General features: G+C 28.1%; 13 protein-coding genes and 24 non-coding genes across 37 annotated transcripts, besides 1 other annotated feature; 12 read left to right on the top strand and 25 right to left on the bottom strand. All coding sequences in view use genetic code 5, as the record gives it.

Moving 5' to 3' along the window:
* Positions 1-67, bottom strand: trnS. Its single transcript has one exon. It is a non-coding gene; the product is annotated as a tRNA-Ser (tRNA).
* Positions 68-133, bottom strand: trnN. The gene has a single exon. It is a non-coding gene; the product is annotated as a tRNA-Asn (tRNA).
* Positions 133-196, bottom strand: trnR. The gene has a single exon. It is a non-coding gene; the product is annotated as a tRNA-Arg (tRNA).
* A 10-nt stretch (positions 197-206) lies between these two features.
* trnA lies at positions 207-270 on the bottom strand. Its single transcript has one exon. It is a non-coding gene; the product is annotated as a tRNA-Ala (tRNA).
* A 10-nt stretch (positions 271-280) lies between these two features.
* ND3 (NADH dehydrogenase subunit 3) lies at positions 281-637 on the bottom strand. The gene has a single exon. The coding sequence runs from the start codon at positions 635-637 to the stop codon at positions 281-283; it is 357 nt and encodes a 118-aa protein (YP_009270991.1).
* Positions 635-699, bottom strand: trnG. Its single transcript has one exon. It is a non-coding gene; the product is annotated as a tRNA-Gly (tRNA).
* A 6-nt stretch (positions 700-705) lies between these two features.
* COX3 (cytochrome c oxidase subunit III) lies at positions 706-1,494 on the bottom strand. Its single transcript has one exon. It carries the CDS (start codon positions 1,492-1,494, stop codon positions 706-708), a length of 789 nt encoding a protein of 262 aa, YP_009270990.1.
* ATP6 (ATP synthase F0 subunit 6) lies at positions 1,494-2,168 on the bottom strand. The gene has a single exon. The coding sequence runs from the start codon at positions 2,166-2,168 to the stop codon at positions 1,494-1,496; it is 675 nt and encodes a 224-aa protein (YP_009270989.1).
* Positions 2,162-2,320, bottom strand: ATP8 (ATP synthase F0 subunit 8). Its single transcript has one exon. The coding sequence runs from the start codon at positions 2,318-2,320 to the stop codon at positions 2,162-2,164; it is 159 nt and encodes a 52-aa protein (YP_009270988.1).
* Positions 2,321-2,385, bottom strand: trnD. The gene has a single exon. It is a non-coding gene; the product is annotated as a tRNA-Asp (tRNA).
* trnK lies at positions 2,386-2,455 on the bottom strand. The gene has a single exon. It is a non-coding gene; the product is annotated as a tRNA-Lys (tRNA).
* COX2 (cytochrome c oxidase subunit II) lies at positions 2,456-3,137 on the bottom strand. Its single transcript has one exon. A coding segment is annotated over exon 1 (682 nt).
* Positions 3,138-3,204, bottom strand: trnL. The gene has a single exon. It is a non-coding gene; the product is annotated as a tRNA-Leu (tRNA).
* COX1 (cytochrome c oxidase subunit I) lies at positions 3,205-4,738 on the bottom strand. The gene has a single exon. A coding segment is annotated over exon 1 (1,534 nt).
* A 5-nt stretch (positions 4,739-4,743) lies between these two features.
* trnY lies at positions 4,744-4,809 on the top strand. The gene has a single exon. It is a non-coding gene; the product is annotated as a tRNA-Tyr (tRNA).
* An 11-nt stretch (positions 4,810-4,820) lies between these two features.
* trnC lies at positions 4,821-4,883 on the bottom strand. The gene has a single exon. It is a non-coding gene; the product is annotated as a tRNA-Cys (tRNA).
* Positions 4,884-4,954: 71 nt separating this feature from the next.
* Positions 4,955-5,027, bottom strand: trnW. Its single transcript has one exon. It is a non-coding gene; the product is annotated as a tRNA-Trp (tRNA).
* Positions 5,027-6,049, bottom strand: ND2 (NADH dehydrogenase subunit 2). Its single transcript has one exon. It carries the CDS (start codon positions 6,047-6,049, stop codon positions 5,027-5,029), a length of 1,023 nt encoding a protein of 340 aa, YP_009270985.1.
* trnM lies at positions 6,050-6,117 on the bottom strand. Its single transcript has one exon. It is a non-coding gene; the product is annotated as a tRNA-Met (tRNA).
* trnQ lies at positions 6,117-6,185 on the top strand. Its single transcript has one exon. It is a non-coding gene; the product is annotated as a tRNA-Gln (tRNA).
* A 3-nt stretch (positions 6,186-6,188) lies between these two features.
* On the bottom strand, positions 6,189-6,252 carry trnI. The gene has a single exon. It is a non-coding gene; the product is annotated as a tRNA-Ile (tRNA).
* Positions 6,253-7,436: a sequence feature (A+T-rich).
* rrnS lies at positions 7,437-8,185 on the top strand. Its single transcript has one exon. It is a non-coding gene; the product is annotated as a 12S ribosomal RNA (ribosomal RNA).
* trnV lies at positions 8,186-8,254 on the top strand. The gene has a single exon. It is a non-coding gene; the product is annotated as a tRNA-Val (tRNA).
* Positions 8,219-9,583, top strand: rrnL. The gene has a single exon. It is a non-coding gene; the product is annotated as a 16S ribosomal RNA (ribosomal RNA).
* trnL lies at positions 9,525-9,591 on the bottom strand. Its single transcript has one exon. It is a non-coding gene; the product is annotated as a tRNA-Leu (tRNA).
* A 22-nt stretch (positions 9,592-9,613) lies between these two features.
* ND1 (NADH dehydrogenase subunit 1) lies at positions 9,614-10,543 on the top strand. Its single transcript has one exon. It carries the CDS (start codon positions 9,614-9,616, stop codon positions 10,541-10,543), a length of 930 nt encoding a protein of 309 aa, YP_009270984.1.
* Positions 10,544-10,563: 20 nt separating this feature from the next.
* Positions 10,564-10,630, bottom strand: trnS. The gene has a single exon. It is a non-coding gene; the product is annotated as a tRNA-Ser (tRNA).
* On the bottom strand, positions 10,631-11,777 carry CYTB (cytochrome b). The gene has a single exon. A coding segment is annotated over exon 1 (1,147 nt).
* A 3-nt stretch (positions 11,778-11,780) lies between these two features.
* ND6 (NADH dehydrogenase subunit 6) lies at positions 11,781-12,284 on the bottom strand. The gene has a single exon. It carries the CDS (start codon positions 12,282-12,284, stop codon positions 11,781-11,783), a length of 504 nt encoding a protein of 167 aa, YP_009270982.1.
* Position 12,285: 1 nt separating this feature from the next.
* trnP lies at positions 12,286-12,349 on the top strand. Its single transcript has one exon. It is a non-coding gene; the product is annotated as a tRNA-Pro (tRNA).
* On the bottom strand, positions 12,349-12,412 carry trnT. Its single transcript has one exon. It is a non-coding gene; the product is annotated as a tRNA-Thr (tRNA).
* A 3-nt stretch (positions 12,413-12,415) lies between these two features.
* Positions 12,416-12,700, top strand: ND4L (NADH dehydrogenase subunit 4L). The gene has a single exon. The coding sequence runs from the start codon at positions 12,416-12,418 to the stop codon at positions 12,698-12,700; it is 285 nt and encodes a 94-aa protein (YP_009270981.1).
* On the top strand, positions 12,694-14,029 carry ND4 (NADH dehydrogenase subunit 4). The gene has a single exon. A coding segment is annotated over exon 1 (1,336 nt).
* On the top strand, positions 14,030-14,092 carry trnH. The gene has a single exon. It is a non-coding gene; the product is annotated as a tRNA-His (tRNA).
* ND5 (NADH dehydrogenase subunit 5) lies at positions 14,093-15,815 on the top strand. Its single transcript has one exon. A coding segment is annotated over exon 1 (1,723 nt).
* On the top strand, positions 15,816-15,879 carry trnF. The gene has a single exon. It is a non-coding gene; the product is annotated as a tRNA-Phe (tRNA).
* On the bottom strand, positions 15,878-15,942 carry trnE. The gene has a single exon. It is a non-coding gene; the product is annotated as a tRNA-Glu (tRNA).

Genomic DNA, 15,942 nt, shown 5'->3' with positions numbered 1-15,942 from the left:
AGAAATAATAACAGATTTTCACTGCTAAAGATAAAGGTTAGAAATCTTTTCTTGATTAACTTATTTCTTTAATTGGAGATTAAAACTCAATTTCATCATTAACAGTGATGTACCTCTTTTTGGTTTCAATTAAAAATAAGGATGAATTAACATCAAAGGATAGGTCGAAACTAACTGCATTATTTGCTTCTTATTTACAATGATTCTAAGATAAGCTAGATTCTAGCACTTTCTAAATGCAAATTAGATGTTATTAATAACTATTATCCTAATGATTTGATTATATAGCTCATGTTAGAGCTCCTTGATTTCACTCGTGATATAAACCAACTAGTAAAATAATAATGAAAAATATTGCTAATCTAATAAATTGGGTTAAATTTATTATTTTTATAGTGATTATGATGGGTAGCAATAAGGTAATTTCTACGTCAAAAATTAGGAAAATTACAGCAATTAGGAAGAAGTGTAAGGAGAAGGGTGTTCGTGCAGATGATTTAGGATCAAAACCGCATTCAAATGGGGAGTTTTTTTCACGATCAGAGAATGTTTTCTTTGAAAGAAAGGATGTGATAGTTATAATTAACCATCTCAATGCTATTGTTACTATTCTGATACTAAAAATTATTAGAATTATTTATACTACTTTTAGTAGATTTTCTGATTGGAAGTCAAATATAATAATTATATTATATAAATAATTATTTATCTACCTCATCAATAAATTGAGATATATAGAAATAACCAAACTACATCAACAAAATGTCAATATCATGCGGCTGCTTCAAATCCAAAGTGGTGGGTTGGTGAGAAATGATTATTTATTTGTCGTGATAAACATACTAGTAAAAAGGTTGTTCCAATAATAACATGAAGTCCATGGAATCCAGTTGCTATGAAAAATGATGACCCATAAACCGCGTCTGCAATAGTGAATGGGGATTCTATATATTCATATGCTTGGAGGGCTGTAAAATAAAGCCCTAAAATTACAGTTAATATTAATCCTTGAATAGATTGTCTATAATTATTTTCTATTAAAGCGTGATGTGCTCATGTTACAGTAATTCCTGATCTTAATAAGATTAATGTATTTAATAAAGGAATATGAAGAGGATTGAATGGGGTAATTCCCTTGGGGGGTCAGATTATCCCAATTTCTACTGAGGGTCTTAATCTTCTATGAAAGAATCCTCAGAAAAATGAAATGAAAAAGAATACTTCTGAGACAATAAATAGAATTATACCTCAACGGAGTCCGATTGTTACTACAATTGTATGAAGTCCTTGAAAGGTACCTTCTCGGGTAATATCACGTCACCATTGATATATAATTATTAAAGTAATTGTTATTCCTACTAGGAGTAATCTAGCTTGCTGCTGATGAAATCATTTAATTAATCCTGTTATTAAGGTTATAGCTCTTAGTGCTCCGTAAAGGGGCCAAGGTCTATAATCTACTAAGTGGAACGGGTGATTTTTGTGTAATGACATTAGTTTACTTCTCTAGAGTATAAGGTTCTTAATACTGCGAATACATAGGCTTGAATAATTGATACTGCTGATTCAAGTGTTAGTAGAGCTAATTGTACAATAATTAACACATTAATTAAGTATAAAGAGAGTGAATTTCCAGTATTACCTAATAATGTTAGTAATAAGTGGCCTGCAATTATATTAGCTGTTAATCGAACAGCTAAGGTTCCCGGTCGAATAATATTTCTAATTGTTTCAATACATACTATGAATGGTATTAATGCTGGCGGGGTTCCTTGGGGAACTAAATGTGCGAGCATATGAATAGTATTATTTACTCACCCATAAATTATGAATCTTAATCATAAGGGCAAGGCTAAAGACAAGGTTAAGGTTAAATGTCTAGTTCTAGTAAAAATGTAAGGGAATAGCCCTAAAAAATTGTTAAATAAAATAAGTGAAAATAGTCTTACAAATAAGATTGTTCTCCCGTTTATTTTATTTCTTGCTATTAATACTTTAAACTCTTTATGTAAAGTGTTTAAAATCTTATTTCAAATTACTGAGGCTCGTGAGGGAATTAATCAAAATATTGATGGAATTAATATAATTCCAATAAATGATCTTAATCAGTTTAAAGAAAGTCCCAAATTTGTTGAAGGGTCAAATGAGGAGAATAATCTTGCTATCATCTTCAGTTAATTTTTTTTAATTGTGTTTTTATTTTTGAGTTGGTTGAAGCTGAGTAGTTTATTGAATAATAGTTTATAATACTGAAAATAACAAATGTTACTGAGAAAACTAGGAATAAGGCTAATCATCTTAAAGGTGATATTTGTGGAATTAAAAATTATTTTTAATAAATAATTTCAGCTTGACAAGCTAATGTTATAATTTAACTAAATTTTTCATTAGAAGTAAGTGCTATTTTACTATAAAGTGGTTTAAGAGACCAGTGCTTGCTTTCAGCCATCTAATGAAATTATTTTTGAAATTCATTTAATGAATAGTTGTGGGGAAATTCTTTCTAGAACAATAGGTATGAATCTGTGGTTTGCTCCGCAAATTTCTGAACATTGACCAAAAAATAAACCAGAGCGATTTGTTAAAAATCTAATTTGATTTAGTCGTCCTGGTGTTGCGTCAATTTTTACTCCTAAAGAAGGTACAGTTCAAGAGTGGATTACATCTGCGGCTGTTACTAATAATCGAATTTGGGAGTTAAAGGGCACTACAGTTCGGTTGTCTACATCTAATAAACGAAAATGATATTGTGAGGTTTCTTGGGAGGGGATTATATAAGAATCAAATTCTAGATTTTTAAAATCTGAGTATTCATATGATCAATATCATTGATGACCAATAGATTTAATTGAAATTAATGGATTTTTAATTTCATCAATTAGGTAAAGCAATTGTAAGGAGGGTAGTGCAATAAAAATTAAAGTTAGAGCAGGTAATATTGTTCAAATAACTTCAATTGTTTGTCCTTCTAAGAGGAATCGATTTACCTGTTTGTTGAATAATAGCTCTAGTATTAAGTATCCCACTAATGTAGTAATAATTAAAAGAATGGATAAAGCGTGATCATGAAAAAAGATTAATTGCTCTATAAGAGGGGAGGATCTGTCTAATGTTAAAGTAGATGCTCAAGTTGCAATTTCTAAAAAAAGTTCTAAAACTTTATATATGGGGTTTAAGTCCATGGCACTATTCTGCCATATTAGAAATTATAAATAATTAGTAATTCAGAATATCTATGCTCGGCGGGAGGGGTAGATTGTAACCATTCAACTGATGTTGGTAAATTTAGTGGAGATAAAGATTTACGTATTGAGATTATTCTCTCTCAAATAATAAAAATTAAAAATATTGTTCCAATAAATGAAATTAATGAGCCAATTGAGGAAATAATATTTCATCTAAGGTAGGCATCTGGGTAGTCGGAATATCGTCGTGGTATTCCTCTCAAGCCTAAGAAGTGTTGCGGGAAAAATGTTATATTTACTCCCAGGAATATAATAGCAAATTGAATTTTTAATAATTTATCGTTAAGTGTTAGTCCAGTGAACAGTGGGTATCATTGGATAAATCCTCCTATAATTGCGAATACGGCTCCTATTGATAAGACATAATGGAAATGGGCTACTACATAATATGTGTCATGGAGAATAATATCAATAGAAGAGTTTGCTAATACTACCCCGGTTAAACCTCCCATAGTAAATAAGAAAATGAACCCTAGGGCCCATAATATTGACGGTGAAAAATTTACTTGAGTTCCATGGAGAGTGGCTAATCAACTAAAAATTTTAATACCTGTAGGTACAGCAATAATTATAGTGGCCGAAGTAAAGTAGGCCCGGGTGTCTACATCTATACCTACTGTAAACATATGATGGGCCCATACAATAAATCCTAATAAACCAATTGCTAGTATTGCATAGATTATACCCAAAGATCCAAAGGTTTCCTTTTTCCCTCTTTCTTGGCTAATAATATGAGAAATTATACCAAATCCAGGGAGAATTAAAATATACACTTCGGGGTGACCAAAAAATCAAAAGAGATGTTGATAAAGAATAGGGTCTCCTCCTCCAGCCGGGTCAAAGAATGATGTATTTAAGTTTCGATCTGTTAAAAGTATGGTAATTGCTCCCGCAAGAACAGGTAAGGATAAAAGAAGAAGAAGGGCTGTAATAGCAATAGATCAGACTAGTAGAGGTGTTTGGTCTAAGGTTATTCCTATTGCTCGCATATTAATTACTGTTGTAATAAAATTAATTGCCCCTAGAATTGAGGAGATTCCAGCTAAATGAAGTCTAAAAATTGCTAAGTCAACAGAGCCCCCTCTATGGGCAATATTAGCCGCTAATGGTGGATATACTGTCCAACCAGTCCCTGCTCCTCTTTCGACTATTCTTCTTATTAAAAGTAATGTTAAAGAGGGAGGGAGTAGCCAGAATCTTATATTATTTATTCGGGGGAAAGCTATATCAGGTGCCCCTAACATTAAAGGAACCAATCAGTTTCCAAATCCCCCTATTATAATAGGTATAACCATGAAGAAAATTATAATAAAAGCATGAGCAGTAACAATAACATTATAGATTTGGTCATTGCCAATTAATGCTCCTGGATTTCCTAATTCTGCTCGAATTAGTAGTCTAAGGGCTGTTCCTACTATTCCTGATCAGGCCCCAAAAATAAAGTAGAGTGTGCCAATATCCTTATGATTTGTGGAAAATAATCATTTATTCATAAAATGTTGAGGTGGCTGAATTTAGGCGTTAAACTGTAAATTTATTTATGAGAAATTTTTCTCTCTTAACATGTAGGTCTTAGGTCTTATATTCAATAATGATTTTAAATTGCAAGTTTAAAGGTGGAATTTATTTCTAAGACTTATACTAAGTACTAATTTTAAGTCTACTGAGATTTAATTTAGCCACCCTTATAAATTTATATTAATAAACCCTAAGGTTTAAAAAGGGGGGGGGCTTTTTATTTACAGCTTTGAAGGCTGTTAGTTTAATTTAACTTAAATCCTTTAAATTCAATTGAATGCTATTGTTGAGAATAGTAGGCCTGTTAGCAGGATTGAATTTAATCTTATTATGTTTTTACTTTTAAATTGTTGGTTTCTGAGGTTTAATCTCCTTCTTGACGAAGATAAGGTAATTAATGGTATGGTAATTCGTATGTAAAAATACAAGGTGATTAACGTGATAATAATTATTATTGCTCCTGTAAGGTATATTTCGTTAAGTACTATAACTTGAATGGTTAATCATTTTGGAAGAAACCCAATAAAAGGAGGGAGTCCCCCTAATGAAAAGAAGTTGAATATGAAGAATGTTTTTATTTTGGGGTTGTTCTTTCTTATAGCTATAAGTTGTGGAATTCTTGAAATGTTAAATTTTCTTAATATTCAGATAATTGCTATGTTTATAGCAGAGTAAATTAGGAAATATCATTTTCAAAGTGTTTCTGTAAAGAGGAGGGCTGCTATCATTCAGCCGATGTGGTTAATTGATGAATATCTTATGATTTTTCGTAATCTTGTTTGATTAATTCCTATTAATCCTCCAGTGATTACTGAGAATATAATTACTGTTGTGATCAAAATTTCATTTGAGTGTGTGTATATGATAATTGTTATTGGAGCAATTTTTTGCCAGGTTAGTATAATTAAAGCATTTATTCAATTTAATCCTTCTATGACTTCAGGAAATCAAAAATGGAAAGGGGCCGCTCCTGTTTTAATTATTAAAGATGTTGTGATAATTCTTGAGGGAAGATTTTCTAAAAGTAAATTATTAGGGAGGTTAATTTTAATTGTATTAATTAGGAATCCTATCAGGAGAATTATTGAAGCTATTGCTTGAACAATGAAGTATTTTAAAGAGGCTTCTGTTGATTTTAAATCTTTTCTGTTATTTATCAGGGGAATAATAGATAAAAGATTTATTTCTAATCCAATTCAAACTCCAAGTCAGGATTCGGAGGAAATTGAGATTAAAGTACCTGTTATTAAAGTGATAATAAATAGATTTTTATATAAGTATGATATTAAAAAGGGAAGGATTAAACCTTCATAGAAGGGGTATGAACCCATTAGCTTGATTAGCTTACCTTTTTATGTTTTAGTATAGGATGTACGAAAGCTTTTGATGCTTTAAGGAACAGTTTAATTCTGTTAAATATAAATATAATGAAGGTAAAGTTTTACATAATTTATCCTATCAAGATAACCCTTTATTCAGGCACTTCATTAAAACTTTTTTTAAATTTATGCTTTTCAAGATTTAAATTATTGTTTTTGTTTTAAAACGATGTGAATAATATATATTCATGTTATTAAACTAATAAATTTTAGTAGTGTTTTTTGATGCATTTTGGTTTTTAAAATTTGAACCTATTTGGAATTAACTATTGGAAATTTTAAAGCGTAAAAATTGGCGGAGTGAAAGACCGAAAAAACAGGTCTTTATATAAATGTTTACATTATTAATAATAATATTAGTATATATTATTTATGCTACAATAATCGTTTAATTATATATATATATATATATTAGTATGTAATTAATATTTATTTGGTAATCCTACCTAATAATATATAATTATCGTATATAATATATAAGAATTGAATCGAAGAAATTTTTTATTAGTATATACATATATTTATATACTAATATTTAATATATAATATATATATATAAATATAATATTATTAATTTATTAGTATATTAACTAATTTATTTTTCTAATAAGTATATAATTTAGGATAGATTAATATATATATAATATTATAAATATTAAATTTTTACTAAGAAAAAAAAAAAAAAGAAAGATTTAAGATTTATATAAATTTTAAATCTTTTATTATAGTGTGACTTTTTTATTAAACAAGGTAAAGTTTGTTATATTTTGATTTTTAAATCTATTTTACTATTAATTTTTAACTTGATATATTTATAAAGAAATTTATTTGACAATCTAATATTTAAATTTTTAAGGGAAAGTTTTAACTCAGAACGAGGTTGATGTGCGGAGGTCAGGAGCTGCGAGTGATGTGGAGAGGATTAATCAGCTGAGCTTGCGGAGGTCAGGAGCTGCGAGTGATGTGGAGAGGATTAATCAGCTGAGCTTGCGGAGGTCAGGAGCTGCGAGTGATGTGGAGAGGCTTAATCAGCTGAGCTTTCCCCTATTAATGATTAGTTTAATTGTTAATAATAAAGGTTATAGATTAGGGGTCTATAAGAAAGGTTTAGGTCAAGATTAAGTAGCTTAGGTAATTGGTTTATTTAAGTTGATTGTAAAATACTAATCGTTTTATTTGAGTGTTATTATAGTTATTTGGCCAAGGGTTTTTGCGGGAGGAACAAGTAGGGGGCGTGTTTAATATTGGTATGTAAAAGTACTTGTTTTTTATAACTTGATTTATTTGTTTTTTACGAAAGTTTTATTTTGGCTTATTTTTTGCTTAATCTTTTATTTTTATGTAAGTTTTAGCGGTTTTATTTAAATAAGTTTTAATTTGCAGTATTTAATTTTAAGTTTTTAGTCACCTAAGACTTAGGAATAGATTATTACTCTGACTTAATTTGTGCCAGCAGTCGCGGTTAGACAAATAGAGTTTGTGAAAGTTTTTGGTTTGCAGTTAATTGTTCTTGTAAAATTAAATTTGAAATTATTAAGTGAAATTTTAATTTTGATTTTAATTTTTTTTTAATGAAGCTGTTAGATTTTTTTTTAAACTAGGATTAGATACCCTATTATTTTAAATGTAAAGTTTACCACCAGGTTAGTAATAGTTATTTTCTTGAAAACAAAAGAATTTGGCGGTATTTTAGTCTTCTCAGAGGAATCTGTCCTGTAATTGATAATCCACGATTATACCTACTTGTTTTTGGTTTGTATATCGTCGTGGTTGATTATTTTATAAGAATTGTTAATGGTCATGAATCTAAATAAAGAAGGAAGTCAGATCAAGATGCAGCTTAAATAAGGAGAGATGGATTACAATAAACTTATTTATATGGTTAGGATTTTTTAAAGATTTTATAAAGTGGATTTGAAAGTAATTTTTAATTATTTTTTAAAGATGATTTAGCTCTAAAATATGCACATATCGCCCGTCGCTTCCATAATATGGAATAAGTCGTAACAAAGTAGGTGTACTGGAAAGTGTATCTAGAAAGATCAAATTAGAGCTTGGTAGAAAGTTTTTTACTTACATTAAAAAGTTGTCGTGCAATTCGATATAATTTGATCATAAATAATTATTTTTGGTTTTATATAAAATATTAATTTTTTTAGTATTTTGAATAAATTTTTATTATTATAAAGTATAAGTACTGTGAAGGAATTTTGAAATATTTGAAAATAATTGATTTATAAAGAAGAATTAGTTTTTCGTACCTTGTGTATCAGGGTTAATTAATTTTTAAGTAAAAATTTACTTGTCCCGAATTAAGTGGAGTTAAGAATTTATTTATTTTAATGTTGAATAATTATTTTGAATAGATTCTTTGAAATGAAATGTTAGTCGTCTCTTAATATATCTGGTTTTTTTAGAAAAAAGTTTAATTTTATTATTTTTTTTCTGTATTATTATTTAAATTTTCCAGGCAAAAATAAGTTATATATTGAGGGATTAGCTTCAATTTATATTATTATAAAATTTGTAATTTTTATGGTTTGTAGGATTAGAAATTTTTATCATAAAGTTTGTTATAATTTATCATAAATTTATTATTATTTTTATTTTTTTAATTTTTCTATAAAAATATTTCTTAAAATTTTTAAGGAAAGTAATAATGATTGAATTAGTAAATTTTTATTTATATTTAATTATAGAGGTTGTAGTTAAAATAAAGGAACTCGGCAAATATAGTTTCTGCCTGTTTATTAAAAACATGTCCTTTTGATTATAATTTAAGGTCTGGTCTGCCCAATGATTGATATTTAATGGCCGCGATATTTTGATCGTGCGAAGGTAGCATAATCATTAGCTTTTTAATTGTAAGCTGGTATGAAGGATTGGACAAGATACTATCTGTCTCTATTTTAATATTTGAATTTTATTTTTGAGTTAGAAAGCTTAAATTTAATTGTAAGACGAGAAGACCCTATAGAGTTTAATATTTTACATCTTTGAATTAATTATGGGATTAAATTTTCAGAGTTTATAAGTATTTAGTTGGGGTGACGGAAAAATTTAATAAACTTTTTCTTTTTAGTATATTAATTTATAGATTATTGACTTAAATGATTAGTTATAAGAATAAATTACCTTAGGGATAACAGCGTAATTCTTTTTAAGAGTTCATATCGAAAGAAGAGATTGCGACCTCGATGTTGGATTAAAGTTAAAAATTGGTGTAGAAGCTGAATATTTTAGTCTGTTCGACTATTAAAACTTTACATGATCTGAGTTTAAACCGGCGTGAGCCAGGTTGGTTTCTATCTTTAACATTTTAATATATTTTAGTACGAAAGGACCAAATATTGTTTAAATTAATTTGTTTTTGATTTATATTGTTATTTTGGCAGATTAGTGCAATAGATTTAGAATCTTTTTAAGTAAAATTTTATTTACATATAACACTTGGTTTTTTTTGATTATTTAATGTTTTTAATTAGAATATTAATTATATTTATTTGTATTCTGTTGGGCGTTGGGTTTTTAACTCTTTTGGAACGAAAGGTTTTAGGTTATATTCAGATTCGTAAAGGCCCTAATAAGGTTAGATTTTTAGGGATTCTTCAACCTTTGGGTGATGGACTAAAATTATTTAGAAAAGAGCAGGTATTTCCTTTAATATCTAATTTTTTTATTTATTATTTATCTCCTGTTTTGAATTTGTTTTTAGCTCTTCTTATTTGGCTTTGTATGCCATTCTGGGCTGGTTTTTTAAATTTTAATTTTGGTGTTTTATTTTTTTTGTGTTGTTCTAGATTAGGGGTTTATACAATTATATTATCGGGTTGGTCTTCTAATTCTATTTATTCTTTACTAGGTAGATTACGTAGTGTTGCTCAAACAATTTCTTATGAAGTGAGATTGGCTTTGGTTTTAATGTCTTTTTTAATTTTGGTTGGGAGGTTTAATTTACTAGGATTTTTTATATTTCAATATTATATTTGGAATTTGTTTGTATTTTTACCATTAGCTCTGGTTTGGTTTGTTACTAGATTGGCTGAGACCAATCGTACTCCTTTCGATTTTGCTGAGGGGGAATCAGAGCTAGTTTCTGGGTTTAATGTTGAGTATAGAGCTGGAGGATTTGCTCTAATTTTTCTTGCAGAGTATGCTAATATTTTATTTATAAGTATATTATTTTCTTTATTTTTTATAGGTGGTGATTTTTTTAGTTTATTATTTTTTATTAAATTGGTTTTTATTTCTTTTTGTTTTATTTGAGTTCGTGGGACTCTGCCTCGTTATCGTTATGATAAATTAATATTTTTGGCATGGAAAAGGTTTCTTCCTGTATCTTTAAATTTTTTTATTTTTTATTTAGGAGTAAAATTAATTTTATTTTCTTATTTAAATTAATTACTAATAAAATTTAGTATAAGTTAATAGAAGATTTTACTTCTTTATTATATTTTCAAAATATATACTTTTTCAAGTTCATTAACTAATTATTTTTAGTGTAAATTAAGGTTTCTCATATTTTAGCTACTAAAGGGTTAATAAGGAAGTATATAAAATATGTGATTGTTAAAATCTGTCCGGTGATAATGTAGGGGTCTTCGACGGGTCGAGCTCCGATTCAAGTTAATAGGATAGTGTTAGCAAGAAATGCTCAAAATAAGATCTTATTAGGTGGATAAAATTGATTTGATATTATTTTTATTTTATTAGTGAATGGTAAGATTAATAGAATTGCGATTGATAAAACTAGAGCTAGCACTCCCCCTAGTTTATTAGGGATTGATCGAAGGATTGCGTATGCAAATAGAAAATATCATTCTGGTTGAATATGTACTGGGGTTACTAAGGGGTTAGCTGGAGTGAAATTTTCTGGGTCTCCTAATAAGTATGGTGCGGACAAGGTAATTATTGTGAGAGCTATGACTGTTAGGATAAATCCTACTAAATCTTTGAGAGAATAATAAGGGTGGAATGGTAGTTTATCTACGTTTCTGTTTAATCCTAAAGGATTATTAGATCCTGTTTGGTGAAGAAATAGGAGGTGAATAATTACTAAAGCTAATACTACGAAGGGTAGAATGAAATGTAGAGTAAAGAATCGAGTTAGTGTTGCATTGTCAACAGCGAATCCTCCTCAAAGTCATTGTACAATTCTAGTTCCTAAATAAGGAATTGCCGACAATAGGTTAGTAATAACTGTTGCTCCTCAGAATGATATTTGTCCTCAAGGGAGAACGTAGCCTAGGAAGGCAGTTGCTATTAGTATAAATATAATTACTACACCTACTGATCAAGTTATATGAAGAGTATAGGATCCGTAATATATTCCACGTCCTGCGTGGCAATACAGAGCGATGAAGAATATAGACGCTCCATTTGCATGTAGCGTTCGTAGTAATCATCCATAATTTACGTCACGACAAATATGGATAATACTTGAAAAAGCTAAATCAATATTTGCAGTGTAGTGTATAGCTAGAAATAATCCAGTAATAATTTGAATTGATAAGCATATACCAAGAATTGAGCCAAAGTTTCATCAAGCTGAAATGTTGGAAGGAGTTGGCAGGTCAATTAGTGAGTTGTTAATAATTTTGATTAAAGGGTGGGTTTTTCGTAATGGTTTATTCATTAGTTATTGGGTTCGTAGGGGGCCATATTTAATTATTGTGATTTTTACAACGGCAATTAAAGTTAAGAATAAGTATGATATTAGTATTACTAATTTTAGGTTTTGGGGGTAAGTTAAAAATTTGGTTAGTGATATTATTCACTGGTTTTCTGTTTTTATGTGTTGTGTTAATTGAGTGGTTGTCTCAATTGTTATAATTGATGGCTCAATTAATTGGTATGCAATTATTATTATAATTACTATAATTATAATTATAGAAATTATTTTTATTGATAAATTAAATTTTTCATTTGAAGCTACTCTGGTTATATAAATAAATAGGATTAATATTCCCCCCACTATAATTAAAAACAAGATAAAAGAATATCAAAAGTTATAGTTTATTATTCCTGTTATTACTGAAACAATGATAGTTTGTATCAATAAGTTAAATCCTATTGAAAGAGGGTGTTTTGTGAAGAAAAATATTATTGAAACAATAATTGATATTGTTAATAGTAAAGTAATTCAGGAAATAGTTTAATAAAAATATTAATTTTGGAGATTAATGATAAGAGTAATCTTTTTCCTGAGCCTTAAAAGTTATCCTTATTTTTGACTTACAAGGTCAATATTTTTATTTAAATTATTAAGGCTTAATGTTAATTCTTAATTTTTCTGTTTTTACTTGTCTTTTAAGGCTGTTGGTTTTTTGCTCTAAACGTAAGCATTTACTTTTAACTTTATTAAGGCTGGAGTTTATTGTTTTGTCACTTTATTTTATGTTAAGGTTTTCTTTGATGTTTTTTAATTATGAGTTTTTTTTCTTAATAATTTTTTTAACTTTTAGAGTCTGTGAGGGTGCCTTGGGACTATCTATTTTGGTTTCTTTAGTTCGAACTCATGGTAATGATTATTTTCAAAGGTTTAATATTTTATGATAAAATTTTTACTTATAATATTAATAATGATCCCTTTATCTTTATTGAAGAATTTTTATTGGATTAATCAGTTTATGTTTTTTGCTTTATCATTTTTTTTTATTTTGAATATAAGTGTTGATTGAACATTTTTGAATGTTTATGGCATATTTGGTTGGGATTTGCTGTCTTATGTTTTAGTTCTTCTTAGAATATGAATTTGTTCCTTAATAGTTTTGGCTAGTGTAAAAATTAAAAAGGAAAGGTTTTATTGTGAGTTTTTTTGTTTAGTGGTTTTATCTTTATTAATTGCCTTATTCTTTGCTTTTTCTTCTTTAAATTTTTTTGTTTTTTATCTTTTTTTTGAGATTAGTTTAATTCCTACTTTGATTTTAATTTTAGGTTGGGGGTACCAACCGGAGCGTATTCAAGCAGGTGCTTATTTGTTATTTTATACTCTTTTTGCTTCTTTACCAATATTAATTGCTATTTTTTATTTAGTAGATATTTTTGATAGGTTGTTTTTGTCTTTTTTTGATTATCCTATTGATAGGTTGATTCTATTTTTTTGTGTAAATTTAGTTTTTTTAATTAAATTACCAATATATTTTATTCATTTGTGACTTCCTAAAGCCCATGTTGAAGCTCCTGTTTCTGGGTCTATGATTTTAGCTGGGATTATGCTAAAGTTAGGGGGATATGGTATGCTCCGAATAATAAAGTTATTTGTAGGGGTATTGAGGTGTATAAACTACATTTTTATTGGAATTAGAGTTTTAGGAGGGGTTTTTATTTCTTTTTTATGTTTACGTCAAACTGATGTTAAGTCTTTAATTGCTTATTCTTCTGTGGCTCATATGGGACTTGTTTTAGGGGGGATTATTACTTTTACTTATTGGGGGTTTTGTGGGGCCTTAGTAATAATGGTAGCCCATGGGCTTAGTTCTTCTGCTCTTTTTTGTTTAGCTAATATTACTTATGAGCGGGTTGGTAGACGTAGGCTTTTTTTAAATAAGGGAATAATTAATTTAATACCCAGGATGGCTCTTTGGTGGTTTTTGTTTAGTGCTTGTAATATAGCAGCTCCGCCTTCCTTAAATTTATTAGGCGAGATTATACTTATTAATAGCTTAGTTAATTGGAGATTTTTAAATATGTTGGGTTTGGCTTTTATATCTTTTTTTAGAGCCTGCTATTCTTTATATTTGTTTTCTTGTTCTCAACACGGTAAGTTTTCTAATAATCTTTATAATTTTAACTCTAATAGGTTGCGTGAGTTTTTATTATTGTTTCTTCATTGATTACCTCTAAATTTTTTAATTTTAAAGGGAGAACTTATTAGATTGTTTATTTACTTGAGTAGTTTAATAAAAATTTTGATTTGTGGTGTCAAAGATGCTGTTCTAGTCTCAAGTAATTGTACTTAATATTTGTCTGATTTATTTTTTATTTTTTATATTTTTAAGTCTTTCCTGCTTTTTGTTAGGGTTAAAATTTTTAGTTTGTGATTTAGTTTATTTTATTGAGTTTGATCTAGTAACTTTAAATTCTAGGTCTATTGTTATGACTTTTTTATTTGATTGAATATCTTTACTTTTTATAAGGTTTGTTTTGTTTATTTCTTCTATAGTTATTTATTATAGTTATGAGTATATATCAGGAGACATAAACTTAGGGCGGTTTATTAATTTAGTTTGTTTATTTGTCTTGTCTATAATGCTTTTAATTATTAGTCCAAATTTAATTAGAATTTTATTAGGATGGGATGGACTGGGGCTGGTTTCTTATTGTTTGGTAATTTATTACCAAAATGTAAAATCTTCGGCGGCGGGTATATTAACAGCCATTACTAATCGTGTGGGGGATGTAGCTATTCTTCTTTCTATTGCTTGAATATTGAATTATGGGAGTTGAAATTTTATTTTTTATTTGAGTTGTATAAAGAGTGATTTTAGAATAAAGATTATCTCTTTTTTAATTGTTTTAGCAGCTTTAACTAAGAGAGCTCAAATTCCTTTTTCTTCTTGGCTTCCCGCCGCAATGGCAGCTCCTACTCCGGTTTCTTCTTTAGTTCATTCTTCTACTTTAGTAACAGCTGGGGTCTATTTAGTAATTCGGTTTTTTAACTGTTTAGGAAATAATTTGTTAATGATTTTATTGTTCTTAGGGTGTTTTACTATGTTTATAGCTGGGTTGGGTGCTAATTTTGAGTTTGATTTAAAAAAGATTATTGCCCTATCTACTTTAAGTCAACTAGGGTTAATAATAAGAATTATTGCCTTAGGGGAGCCAGTTTTAGGATTTTTTCATTTGCTTACACATGCTTTATTTAAAGCGTTGTTATTTATATGTGCTGGTTGTATAATTCATAGCTTAGCAGATTGTCAAGATATTCGTTTTATAGGGAGTTTATCTACTTTTATGCCCCTAACTTGCTGCATATTTAATATCTCAAATTTAGCTTTAAGTGGTATACCGTTTTTAGCAGGATTTTATTCAAAAGATTTAATTTTGGAAGTAGTTTCTTTATCTTATTCTAATATTTTAATTTATTTGGTATTTTTTGTTTCAACAGGCTTAACTTTTAGGTATACTATTCGTCTTCTTTATTATACTATTTTTGGCAATTTAAATTTCTTAAAATTTTTTAGGATTTCTGATAATGGGGCTGTTATAGTTAAAGGAATAGTTGGTTTAATTTTTCTTGTAATCTTCGGAGGGAGAATATTAAGATGGATTTTGTTTCCTTTCCCTTATTTTATCTGTCTTCCTTTAAGGTTAAAGTTAATAACTATTATAGTTATTCTTTTAGGGGGTTGAATTGGCTATTTATTAAGCCAACTGGCAATTGGTTCTTTAAATTTATTTTTAAGTAATATTATAAAAAGCTTGTTTATATCTTCTATATGAAATATGCCTTTCCTATCTACTTATTTTTTAAATTACCCTACTCTTTTATTGGGGGGATTTTATTTTAAGTATGTAGACCACGGTTGGTCTGAGTTTTTTGGTAGTCAGAATTTATATTATAATTTATCAAATTATTCTTCATTTTTTTTAAATTTTTCTAAAAGAAGGGTTAAGATTTTTATAATGATTTCTATTTTTTGAGTGATCTTATTAACTGTTCTTTTTTTTTATTTAAATAGCTTAAAATTAAAGCTTAATATTGAAGATATTATGATGGTGTAAACCTTTAAATATTTATGAAACAATATGTTTATTTTTGTGATGAAAACACAATGTTTTGTTTAAACTACGTAAAT

This window comes from Agrilus planipennis, mitochondrion (assembly GCF_000699045.2).
Source record: "Agrilus planipennis mitochondrion, complete genome".
Classification (NCBI taxonomy): Eukaryota; Metazoa; Arthropoda; class Insecta; order Coleoptera; family Buprestidae; genus Agrilus; species Agrilus planipennis.
Note: the sequence above shows the minus strand (reverse complement) of the source record. Positions and strands in the feature narration are given on the sequence as shown.